The sequence below is a fragment of the Rhagoletis pomonella genome, unplaced genomic scaffold (assembly GCF_013731165.1).
Source record: "Rhagoletis pomonella isolate Grant_MI unplaced genomic scaffold, Rhpom_1.0 Rhpom_scaffold_00008, whole genome shotgun sequence".
NCBI lineage: Eukaryota > Metazoa > Arthropoda > Insecta > Diptera > Tephritidae > Rhagoletis > Rhagoletis pomonella.
Window position 1 is genome coordinate 13,226,641 of NW_023458562.1, and position 13,432 is coordinate 13,240,072.

Genomic DNA, 13,432 nt, shown 5'->3' on the forward strand with positions numbered 1-13,432 from the left:
AAATCGCTTAGGCGGTTACAGCGCCAAATAAGAAGAAGAAGAAGATATATATATATCTTTAAAAAAAATATTGCATATATGATGTGGGTAACCACTGCGTGACAATGGATAACCGACAACCAATGCGGAACCAGCTCATTGACAAATCCACAAAAATAAATGACTGTCAGGCTTCCGGCCATCATCAAGCATTACACATACAAACATATGTATCTGCGTCCATGGAGCAAGGAGTGATTGCGTAAGGAATTCTAATAAGCACTTATTTCCTCCAGTACAGGATACAATGGACACTCACTAACAATTGGGCGCCTAAAAGTATGCCTGTTGCGTTTGTGCACATTAATTTCTCTTAGTTTTCCTACAGTGTCCCCTCTCAGCACTATTTGTAAGTGTATTTGCGGTATTCATTAACTTTGCACGCTTGCATGCCAAATGTAGTTGACATGCATGTTTCCCTATATACTTCCTATTATCTTGTCAGTCAGTTGGATGATTGTAGGCATGAAAAAGCTCAGCTCTTGCATAAGCAATTGTCTCCTTTTAAATTTGTTCGGAAGTCTGCTCTTTGGTATCTTTTTTCATGCAGCCTTTCCTTCCGTGTAGTTTACTTTCAGTCTCCTCACTGACTCACACCAACTTTATTTGCTTTCTTTCCACTTCCGACTTCCTGTAGCCCACTTTTTCATTTGTCTTCCTCTTCTTAGTTGCTCCATGACTTCAGTAGGCTTTGCTCAGGCAAGTGTTTATCTTTTTGCAGCTGGTCCAGCTTGCTTGTTTTGACATATTCATTTATGTGTTTTACCAGCAAGTTCTGCTGCGCTCTAGGGCAGATTTAAAATATTCTCCCTTAAAATGTGTGTTGTTTAGTTAGTAATGTGGCGGTAATTGTTATACTCTTTGCTCTGGTCACTCATACGGCCTGCTGTACCGAAGTGAGTTGTAACGTAAATTGTGAGGTGACATTTGAGTCGAAGGTCACTTATGTACATGTGTGAATACTGAAAGTTTGGTATGCTCTGAGTGGCTCTAAAAATGTAACTTACCTACAGACATAGACATTGATTTGTTTGCTTATAAAAATATATATGGAAATGTGTGGAATAGCATGCAGTCCTGTGATGCCCAATAGACTCGTTAAGTACTTGGCTTATATTTTCTTAACTCGGGCACATTTTTTATTGATATAATGGCAGAGACAAAATAAGAGAATAATGAGGTTTTAATGAAACCTTATTATAGTTCCCACTGGATAATAAAGAAAACTGATTGAATAAGTTATTGAAAAAAAAGATTTCATAGAGTTGGTCAAAAAAGTAATTAGTTAAATTTAACCAGGCATTTTGTACTAAAATACAAAGGAAAAAGCAATAAGGAGCGAAAACTTGTACTTTTTGTTTGGTGCTGTAACTAACGAAGCAATTTTGGCAGAGTCGATTAAAGCACGCTATTCAATTTTGAACGAAAACGTAATAGCTCTTCTTCTTGGCAAGTTCCACCAAATACAGATGCAGCTACTTTAAATTTAATATTTCAAGCACTAGTGGGAACCTAAAAAAATTACTTTAATAAATAAGTAGTTACATGCATGGTAAACGATTATGTAATTGCTCCTCCTTGATGCCTTTGGCTAATTTTTTAGCAGTTTTAACACTACACTTAAGGTGTAGCTTTACATTTCAACAAAATATGTAACAAATATACACTCGTAAATATTTTTGTAAGGGCCATTATATGTACAATACTTATGTATGTACGTACACACATTCATATATATAGAAATGTGGAACGATTTATGTTCGAATGCCATTGCTAATTGTTTTGCCTGCCAACGGCAATATGTTGCTTCTGACAGCTTCAACTCTCGTTGTTTACGCGTCGAAAGTTGTCAGACGCACATCCTTGTTGGTCAGTTTGCCACAAAACAATTGTTTGTAGCTGTTATGCGCGAATGTGGTTGTGATGACTTTCAATGCTTCGTTGCGCTTTTGAACTCAATTAGTGCTTACATGCGAATGATAAAATTTTGTTTGAATTAATTTTTTTAAGACGGAACTTTATTGTGAATTTGGTAAAATATATAAAAGTTAAAGTAAATTGAAAAATTTTTTAGAGTATGTCCTGCAAATGATTTGGTGATTGAAAACTTTTAAATGGTTATATACGCAGGATATAGTTTTTAAATAAACAAATATGCGATACAAATGAAGTTTCACTATTTGGTTAGCATACAACTAAAGAGTTTAAATTGACGATTCAATTTTAAATACAGTTTGTGACTTTTTCAGCATCTTTCGTAATTTTTTGTAATCTAAATTTTTCGGAGTTTTTAGCCATTTTTTCAGGAATTTTCACACTGAGATTCCAATATACGGCCATGTATTCATCAGACCAAATTCTGCTTAATAGCTGGTACGTGAACCCGACCAGCTCTTCGCCGCCGGTTTTGAAGAGCTCAGCTTTTAAGCCGCCTTATTGATGTTCTCACCTCGTCTTTGTGGGCATTAGAAGGAAACTGCGATGAAATACATAAATCACACACTTTATCAGATAGCAATTTGACATTTCTGACACATTGCTCACCGCTTAAAAAGTCCAAATTAGTCTGAGCTTCCTGGTTAATAGACATCTATCTCGTCTCGGTTCCTGGCTATAAGAATAAATATGGAAATTAACTGGCTAAGTTCGGAGCATTCCTTGAATTCGAAGAAGATACAATAAAGTGTCAAGACAAGTGTGCTTGCAATCTGCACGCATTTTATCAACCTTGAAATTTGCAAATTTGCTAGGAATATACGCCTTTTAGTGAACATGTAGCCAAAATTAAGCCTTCCGTACAACCCACGGTGCCGCAGCTGAAATCTAGAGAAATGTAAGGGTAGCGGTTCACTATTGTCATTGCGAGTGCCCAGCATTGCGATGCATAAAGCTTGGTACACTAGGGAGTTTCTCCATTCAAAATATTATGGAGATCTCCGAGTGTTGCGTTACCAACAAACAGAGATTTTTGGACAAATCCAAGAAACTGACTAATAATGAAAACAAATGATATCAGGGATCCCAGAGATAGCTTATCAAAATGGTGCTGTCAGCGCTAATTGGGTAAGTGCTTAAGCAACACTTCTACTAACGAACGTTTCTGTTTCCTTTTCAACCCTCAATACCGCTTTCGAATAGCTCGCGTTGTGCTCAAACCACCGCCTTTCCTCTCTGCGATGGCTTTATGGGCCTCGCCGTCTAGCTGTTTCTGAGGGCCTGCTGAAATCTAGCGAGCTTCATATTTTCTACCATATGCATTTCTTTGCCTGTCCCTACCAATTCTTCTTTATGATTTTTAAGGTGAAACTTCTTTAGCGGCAGTTGGTTGGTTGGTGGTAAATTGGCAAATTCAACGGAAATGATAAAACAGAAATGGTGCAACTGAAATAATTGGGGCTGAAGCAAGTGCTTCTTGAGCGTATATATGGAATTAATTTAACAAAAACTTGCTAATAAAAGGTTAGCGAATAACACTTAGAAAAAGACCGATACAAGAATGAAAGTAAAGGTGAGTACGTACATAGACAAAGAAAAGGATAAAAAATGCAAAGGTAAAAATAAAAACAAAAACAAAGATAAAGGCAAAGGTAAAGATAAAGGCAAAAATGAAGACCAGGGTTAATTTAAACATTTTACTTATATAAGGAAAAAGATGAAGGGGAATATGTAAATGAAGAAAATGATAAACATAAAAGTAAAACCAAAGATAAATATATAGAAAAAGATGAGGATGGGGATACCGATAAAATTAAAAATGAAGATAGAGGAAGAAAGATTAAAGTAAAGGTAATTATAGAGAAAAGGATATAGATGGAGGCACTGAGACTCTATCTGGGAACTATTTTGAGATAATCGATATTTTTATCGGTTTTGTTATCGATATTTTTATCGATTTTGTTATCGAAATTGTTATCGATATTGTTATAGATTCTGCTATCGATATTATCGGAACTTATCGATATATTAATCGATATTTTTATCGATTTTTCTATCGATATTTTATGATTTTGTTATAGATTATTTATCCACTTATCGATATAGTAATCGATATTTTTATCGATTTTGGTAGATTTTGTAATCGATTTTTTTTTCGATAATTCTATCGATTTTCTAATCGATTTTGCTACCAATATTACTATCGATTTTGCAATCGAAATTTATATCGAAGTTGTCATCGATTTTGTTATCGATATTTTAATCGGCTTTGTGATCGATATTTTGTTGGATGTTACTATCGATTTTATTGTCGATAGAGTATAAAGATAAAAAATAAAGGTAATGGAAAACAGAATAACATAAATGTAATTAGAACGAACAGCGGTAGAGGTAGGGATCTAGATAGAAATAAAACAAAAAATATAACCTTAGGCAAAAACAGAAATATGTATGTATGTACATATGTATGTATGTATATTGGTTATGAGACAAAATAGATATCTATGTAGATACGTAACGTAAGTTTCACTTCTCCAGTGTGGCCCAGGCGCCCTTACTTTTATTTTATATGCAGCTATCTTTTAAAATATATGAATAACTTCCTGCTATAAAACTCCTAATTTCTTAAATTAAGTAATTTTTTCATTCCTTCTATTCTAATCCCCATAATATCAATTCCGGTCTCTCTTCCTTTTGACGCCCACAACTTTTCAACACCCTCCAATTCATTAATGCTTCAATTTCGATTTGTGACTTTTATTTTTATGCCATTTAACTTTTGTAATTGTTATTGACTTTGGCGCTTTCACGCTCTGTGCTCCGTGCGTCTGGCACTACTGCCTATGTTCGCATCTAATGGTAGTGGAAAAATGGTAATTTCAATGAAATAAATGTTATCGAGCTTGCTCATAGGCAGGCAGGCAGGCAGGCCATAACGGAAGCGTGTGGTTAAGTGCAAACAATGTAAGCTAATGCAAAATTGGTTTGCTAATTGATATTTTTATGAGTTCATTGATTGCCGAAGTTTTTGGTGTTTTTGGGCATTAATTTGGTTTTTTGCTAGTTTTTTTTTCTGGGGAAATTTAAAATTACCTACTTTGTTTGTTTTTTATTGGTTTTTTTGGATTGATGGGGTAGGAAACGCAAATGGGCAATTCTTAGAAACTTCGAATTTTTTTTGAAATTGTTATTTTTTTTTTTTAAATCGCGAGCGCATGTCTGAAATTTTTGGTATACGCCTCTTCAGCTGCTGGTGTACAAAATCCAGCTTGATGCAACATTTTAAAGCAACGCACCATACGTTTTTAACGTTTTTTACGCGTTTTTTTGGAAGTGGAATGTGGGTGCAATTTTAGTAAGATTTCGAAAAAATTTCTATGTAGTAAGATTTCGAAAATTTTTCTATGCCAAAGTCAATAATCGCACTGAGTTTGGTGTAAACTGATAAATCGATTACCGAGATACACATACAGTGAACCAAATAAAACCTGGGACGCGATATTTTAGTAAGTCTTGGCTATTTTTCTTTAGTTTATTTAACGTTTATTCTTTTTTTTATGAAAGTATAACTAGTTACTTAATAAACACGATATAAACTCAAATTTCAGACTTTGTGAAAAAATTATGAAAATTCTGCAAAGTTTGACCAAAGTTTCTAACTTCTTCATCAGCGTCTTTGGAAAAAATTTTGGTATTCAGTTTCGTAGCCCATCAAATTTTAGTAAAGCAAGTGCAAATTTGAAGTGTCTCGGACTAATCGTAAATTTTTGGCAATTATTATTTTTTGGTTGAGGGTGCTCTACACTTTTTTCATACAAAAAAAAAATTTCGGGCATAAATTGCCAAAAATCCGCGTAACTGATAGGTGAGAGGGAAGAAGTAAAGCTGTCACATTAAAGCTATTAAATTACGGCAGTGCTGCCACATATATATTTTAATACAATGATATATATTTAATACAATGAGATATCGATAAAAGTTTGGTATAGTAATCGAAACTGCCGACTGCAAAATAATGCAGTTGGTAACATTGCCGAATTCATATAACATAGAATTTAAAAGGAATATATTTTTATATTAACAGGTCTATTCTGCGCTGGTAATAAAAAGTATGTAACCGGTAAATAAAGTTCCTGTCAATTTTTAAACCCTTTTCGCATTCTGTGTATGCAATGCCAGAATTTCTACAATTCTTCAAAGCTGATTTGCTGAATATTTTAACTGCATTACCAACGTTCCTAGAATCGCGGTGACAAGAACTGGTAACATTTTTTGGTAATAAAATTTCCCGGGTACAAAATCTTCGGTAACGCGCAGAATATACCTGTAAGTATCGACAATTATATCGATTATAACATCCAAACTGAAATCGGTAAAGTTATCGATAATAATTCAGTACACAACTGATTAATATTAATTTAAATTTAACGCTGATACTAACAATAATTATAGCGATTATTCAATTCACATCGATTTGCCGAAAAGTATTCGTCCATACAAAGGATTAAAAAAAGTATATTCAATATCGACAATTATATCGACCACAACATCAAAAATTAAATTCATTTAAGGTATCGATAACATTTTAGTAAACCACTGAGAAACTTTAATTAAAATTTAGCCATAGTAGTATCGATAATTATAATATTATACTTAGTTAATAAGTATCGCTTTCAGTAAGTATATCGATAATACTATCAATTTAAATATTTACAATGAAGTTTTAAAATTCTATGGTATATTGAACTTAAATAAATAAATATCCACATATATTCATCGATATCGATATCCACATATATTCATCGTCGATAATTAACACCGAATTAAGAGGCATAATCGATGCTTATTGCTTCAATTTCGTCGATTCGAGAAAATGCTAAAATATATTTTCAGCGATGTACATACTTGTGTACTAACTATGCAGAAACAATTATGAGAGTATTCGATAATCTTTGTAAATGTACCGATAGCAATAGCGATAACATGGTACCAAAATATTTGATAATTTATTAAATAAATAAGTAATCGATAATTGTATATATATGTAGTTAGATAAATTTATCGACGATGTTATCGAAAAATAAATCGAAATAATATCGATAAAGCTATCGACGAACAGATTTTGTGCGGGGTTGTTCATGAGATCCTATTGCACATTAGCCAATCAGGGCTCCCTGTCAGCACCGACTTTTTGGTTGCCAAAGATTCACCAACGACCTGTGGGACACATATTTACATAAGACTAATATGTGTGTAATAGCATTGTTAAATATTTCGATTACAAGCGACCAAGGCAACCTATGTATACCTTGAAGTATTCATTTTTGCGATTTCTTCCCACCGATATCTGCTTTTTTATACCATCTTCTTTGTTCTCAAAATTAACACTTTTTAAAATTTGCATGCATTTAAAGTTGTAGTATTTATTCCACTCCTTTCCCACTTCCTCATTGAAGCATCGTCATTGCGGCCTTATCGACTGCGAATATGCAGTCACAAACTTTTCCTTTTTCCAATTCACTGCTAGATGAGGCGGACGAAAGAGGTTATGGACTATGCCACAGAAGTCATAATGGCTGATGGTCAACCTTCATTGGCTGCATTGGTCTCATTTGGTAATGGCTTTGACATCACCATAAGTTAGCTTATTTGCCTTAATTATCATTATATCCCAGCCAAGTAATTAAAAGTTTCTTTAAGTACTTTTTTCCAGCTGCAGTGATTTTTCTAATCCACCACTATTGGCATTGACTATTGCAAAAGTGAGGCGAAAAGAATGAAAAAATCTTAAGACAAAAGGGAAAAATTACAAAGAAGGTGTAGCAAGTTGTGGAGCGTTTGCGATGGCTGAGGATTAATAGGAAATGGCCAAGGATTAAATTTTCATAAGTTAAGTGTTCTGTCGCACCCGTTTAGAGCGATGCCGCTGTTGTTGAGAACATTTTGATATTTTAGATTATGACTTTTTTGACAACAAAAAGTGAGCTTAAATTTTTTCCCCTTTTTCACTTAAAATTCCTCTCAAAAGCTTTTTACGAATGCGTATTATATGTATCTTTACTTGCTTTACCTTTCGCAAAAATTTCAGCACTTTGTTTTTTTTTTGTGAATCATCTTACACTTCTCTGCCTCTTCCTTTCAGTTAAAAATTACTTTTAAATATTTTTTTTTTGTTTTTTTACAGAATTCTACAGAAAGCCCATCGCAAGCATAATATCAACATCAATTGCATGGACCCTTTGGGTCGACGTGCTCTCACTCTAGCCATTGACAATGAGAATCTCGAAATGGTTGAACTGTTGGTGATTATGGGCGTGGAGACCAAGGATGCTTTGTTGCATGCTATTAATGCTGAATTTGTGGAGGCTGTTGAACTGCTGCTGGAGCATGAAGAACTCATCTACAAGGAGGGTGAGCCCTATGTAAGTATGGGAATATTTCTAATTTTTTTTTCGAATATCTAAAAGAAGTAATTAAACTTCGCCGACTCGGATGTTAAAGCCGCAATATTGGCTACCAGCGCTAGGAACTTGTGTGAAAAGCTGAAAAACCTCCGCAAATTCAGGATTTTCATAAATAAATAAATCGACTGAAATTTCAAAATATTGTTAAATTTGTTTTACACTAAAATACATTTATCTTAATTTTGTAGCGGCAATTAAATCGATCGGCAGACATTTTGCATGCCACCTTCTATTCGAACATGGATTTGCACTACATTTATTAAATATTGACGTCTCGTTACGTTGGTATACTCACATACTTAAGCTGAATTTAAATATTAGCACACACACTAGCATTGATTTAGTATTTAGATATGACATGCAGGCGTCTCCGCTACTTGAACGCGTTTTCTGCCATGTCGACAAAATGTCAGCGCGATTAATGAGTTGACAACTACGTACCATGCGGACGTAGATGGGCAAGTGAAAAGCTGCATTTGAGAAACTTATAGTCAGAAACTGAGATTGGTATATACAACCATACATATGTGTACCTACATTAGGGTGTCAAATTACAATTTTTCGCACGGTGAAATGTGGAGTTGGGAATGAAAAAGCATGCCATTTTTTAGTATGAGAATAGCTGAATCCGAAAGGTCCCGGACTCAGCATATAAGCTTTGGAAAAAAGGTACAATATGGACCATCCCTTTCTGAATTTTTTTTAGATCGCAATAAAAGTATACAACTTCCAATCCAACGAGCTATTTCTCACCCTCCTTAGATTTTTGATGTTATGCGTCTCATGATTTTGTGTACCGATTTCAGAACTCTATAGTTCTTTGGAAAACAAATTTTATATACTTTTTGGTACAGAAACATTTGGAAGGATACGGGTCTCGAAATGTGAAAAGTAAAAAAGTGCACAAATTCGTCCGTTCTAAAAACTGGCATGCCCAAATTCATATTTTCCGTGCGTATAATTTTGAATTCACGACTTAAAAGTTTTACATACGACGCTAACCTGAAAAACATTCAGACTTATTTTAGTGTGGGAAAAGTCGCAGAATTCTGATTTGTAACGAAGGCATATATGGAACAGGTAGTAGCTGTAGAGCAGCGAATTTTCTTCTTCATATTATTTGGTCTCTAAAATGTCAAACATTTTAATTTGTTTTTACAAAAATCTAAATTGTCAAAATCTATTTGCATGTTAAACCTATTTGCATACAGAAGAAGCGATTGAAAATCAGTTTTGGTACGTTCGCCTAACTCAGAAGCCCAAACGCTGATTACTGGGCCTTGCAAAGGATGGATCAGTGCCTCTGGAAGCAAACAAATTTTCAAAGAAAAAAAGTTACAGCAATTTCTATTTATTTTACTTGCAAATACCCGGCGTACTCCACTGTATTTTTATGTTGTTACTCCTTCCCTAAACTCTTATGGCTTCATTCATAAATAGTAAAATAGATTTAAAGAGCTTTATGTAGTGAGATTTTCAAACAAATTTTCGATTTTTGAAACATACTTTACATTTTATGATTATGGGTGTTAGTTAATACATATATTTTCGAAGGTATTTAACCTGACAATTTAATCTATACTCTTACAAATCGATTCTACATATCGTGCAATTTCTTTAAATGGGTATTAACTCAGTATTTTCCTTATCTCGTGACTTTAATTGAATACAATTTTTCAAAAAGTTTACAACCTGCTACAAAAATATTTTCGACAATAAACTGTATTCTATCAACTTAATAATTGGATAACATTTTTAAAATAGGTGGCAACCGTCCACAGCAATTTGTTTGGCTGCAAACTTTATTAAACCTCTTTAGTTTGATAGCCATATTTAATTCATCTTATCAATGAAATATTTTGTAATAATTGCAATATTTAATTTATCTTATGAATTTACTTAAACTGCAACTTTCAAACACGTGGCAACTCTCTAATAATTTTTTTCTATATTTTACGCGAGACTTTATGCAATGTATCGGTGAAAACTGGATTTGATTCCATGCATTAGATACCATGCATTAGATACCGAGTGATGCGCGTACAAACGTACAGAAAGAAAGACAGACAAAAATTCATAATATTGTTCATTTGGCTTCTGTTGCTCTAATAAAGTCCCCCATATCAATTTTTCTTTACTACATAACAGGGTAGCCAAGTCATTTTTGAAAATTCCCCGATTTGGACAATGAAATTCCCGATTTTGCCCGAAATTTCGTCAAATTACACACCCATGGCCATTTCCTTATAAACAAAAAAAAAAAAATTTTACGTATTTGGACATTTCGCAGGTCTGTTCGTTTTATTTTATTTTTAAATGTTATTAATCTATGTATGTATTCATAAATCAAACCAAACATTTATAAAGTTAGTTAACCAACAAAAAAAAATAGACATATAATTTTTACATACATAGTGATCGAAAAAATTTTGTCGCCCTAAATTTTGACATGTTTTCACAATTATTTTATTTTTTTGTTATTAACTTGAGTTTGTTTTTATAAAAACATAGTTAATTCTTTAACAAACACCGAATAAATCCAAGTGTCAAATGCAACTTTTTTTGCAATAATAAAAAAAAAACAATAAAAAGAATCAACAAACTTTCATAAAAATTGTGATCTTGCTAGATTTCAAGAAAAAATTTGAGTATGCAGTTTTGCAGCCCATTCAATTCTAGTAAAGTATAAAGTGGCTAGAAATTTTCCTTTTCCAATTTTTTCCAAAGGCGTTGCGGTTTTCTTCCATAAAAAAAAAAAAATGTTTTTATTCGTTATATGAACGCAAATGCAACAAAGGAAATTCTAAAACAACGGTAAATTGCATAATTTTCAGGGTTGCAGCTGCATTCATATGCAATTTCGTTTACCTAATTTTTTCACCTCATTATTATCAATTAGTGAAGGAAAAAAGAAAAAATTAATTAATACCAATGTAATTCCTCACGAAAAAAACAGTTCATCCCCCGATTCCGCACGTAAATTGGAATTTCCCACAAAAAGCGGTCCATGCCGAGAATTCCCTACGAGTTGGCTTCCCTGATACATGCATACATATCTATAATGTATAGAAATAAATTTTACATACTATGTAGATATAAAATTTTATTATTTAAATTTTTGTTTGCATTTCACATGGCACACTTTGATCTTAAACAAATCAGAATGCGTTTCTTTTTGACACTTTAGAGTCCAGAAGCAATAAGTTTCAGTAAGCATTTCACATGACACACTTTGATCTTGAACAAATAAGAATACCTTTATTTTTGACACTTTAGAGTCCAGAAGCAATAAGTAATTACACGTTAATCTTGTTTTTGCTCTAATGCTATATCCTGTTGCTTGGTTTTAAACCTCAAAAAACAGTGAGAAAAGGGAATATAATAATAATTTTTCACTTAAATTTGCTTCGTGAAACTGGCTATAAGTAACCTTTCTCAGAGTCATATATATGACGAAAGAAAGACTAATTTAAGACCCACAAACCCTGAGCACGCAAAAAACAATTTAAAAGGTGTGACCGATCTAATGTATATGGATACATACATAAGTAAACTACATTCACATAAGAGTATATACTATGTCGGCAGCAGTGCGTATGTATATACATTGTTATATGACACACATGTCGTACATAACTATTATTGTGTGAAAGGCGAGACGCTGGCTGTCAATAAACTTTATTAATACAACACTTGTCGTCATTTTGTGCCGGCAGGCATTGCCGAAGGCGAACAAAAGCATGCATCCCAGTAGTGGAAATGATCACTGGTGACATCGTCGCACTTGCAGTGAATCCTAAACGACATATAGCTGACAATGAAACTGGTGACATTGTTATGCAGGTGCACTTCTGTCAGAGACTTATAAGAGACAATGTCTTGCAGCGGTCACTTATAAAAAGTTCATAGCACGAGATTGTCGCTTGAATGTCATCAATGTTCAAGTCATACAGAGGCCATCAATGACTAAATTACCATTTGTATGAAAAAGTCATGAACGACTTCCATATAAACAGAACCCAAAGTCAGTGAAGACTTAACATGGCCATACAAGACACTTAAGCTAATATTGCATGACATTCGCTACAGGGATAGTATGCACTAAAAAACATACGTACAATGTATGTATATAAGCATAAGGATTACATAAAAATTCCTTCTTATGCCACTTCAACCTACACTAACCTATGCCTACATGTACAAGACACCATCGATATGTATATGTTGTAGGCCTAACACTTTAGCGCCAGAGAGTCTGCCTACATATGAGCATACATGTGTATGTATATATGCACATCCCACTCTTAAGGTCCTTTAGTACACATAGTTGCCTCGTTAGTCACGTACTTATCACCGATTTTTAAACAGACGACAATTCTTTGCTGAGCATTTTTTTCAAATATTCGTAAAATTAAAATGCATTTAAATATTTATGTACGTACACGTATATACGTGCATATTATGTAATAGAATTTGAAATTTGAATAAAAAATTAACAGTTGGTATATATATATTTGCATAAGTTACCGGCCAAATTCGATCTTAGGACCTACTAGTTTTTCCTAGGCTATCAAGTTGGACGCAAAAATATTGTAGATTGCGTAGCTGGAGTTGGACTGATGGGGGCTGTTTTTTTTTTGAAGCATGGCTGAAGGCCGCTTACACGGTGTGTGATTTAGGTTAGGCTAGGCAAAACTAGTTTGTCTTAAGATTGGGTTTGGCCGGTTACAAACACATATGGGGTGTTCCATACCAAAACGGACGGAGTTCACACTTAATGTGTTTGACTTATTTCAAATTTTTAGGATTCATGGATAAACATAAATAATAACTAGATATGAGATTTGAGCTTGATTAATACATTTTTAAAAACTTTACAGCACAAAAACGAAAACATATCGATTTAAGAGTTTTCAAGATATCTTGAGAACGGGGCAAGGAAAAAATCACACATTAACACATCAAAATTCTCTATTAAAAGAAAGATTTAAAAA

At 33.6% G+C, this 13,432-nt stretch overlaps 1 protein-coding gene across 2 annotated transcripts in view; it reads left to right on the forward strand.

Moving 5' to 3' along the window:
• LOC118744216 (transient-receptor-potential-like protein) overlaps positions 1–13,432 on the forward strand; it is a 58,128-nt gene that overhangs the window by 23,351 nt on the left and 21,345 nt on the right. For both annotated transcript variants that reach the window (XM_036477075.1, XM_036477074.1), the window contains one exon: positions 8,159–8,396. In XM_036477075.1, the coding sequence (XP_036332968.1) occupies positions 8,159–8,396 (238 nt within the window). The remainder of the gene's footprint in view (positions 1–8,158; positions 8,397–13,432) is intronic.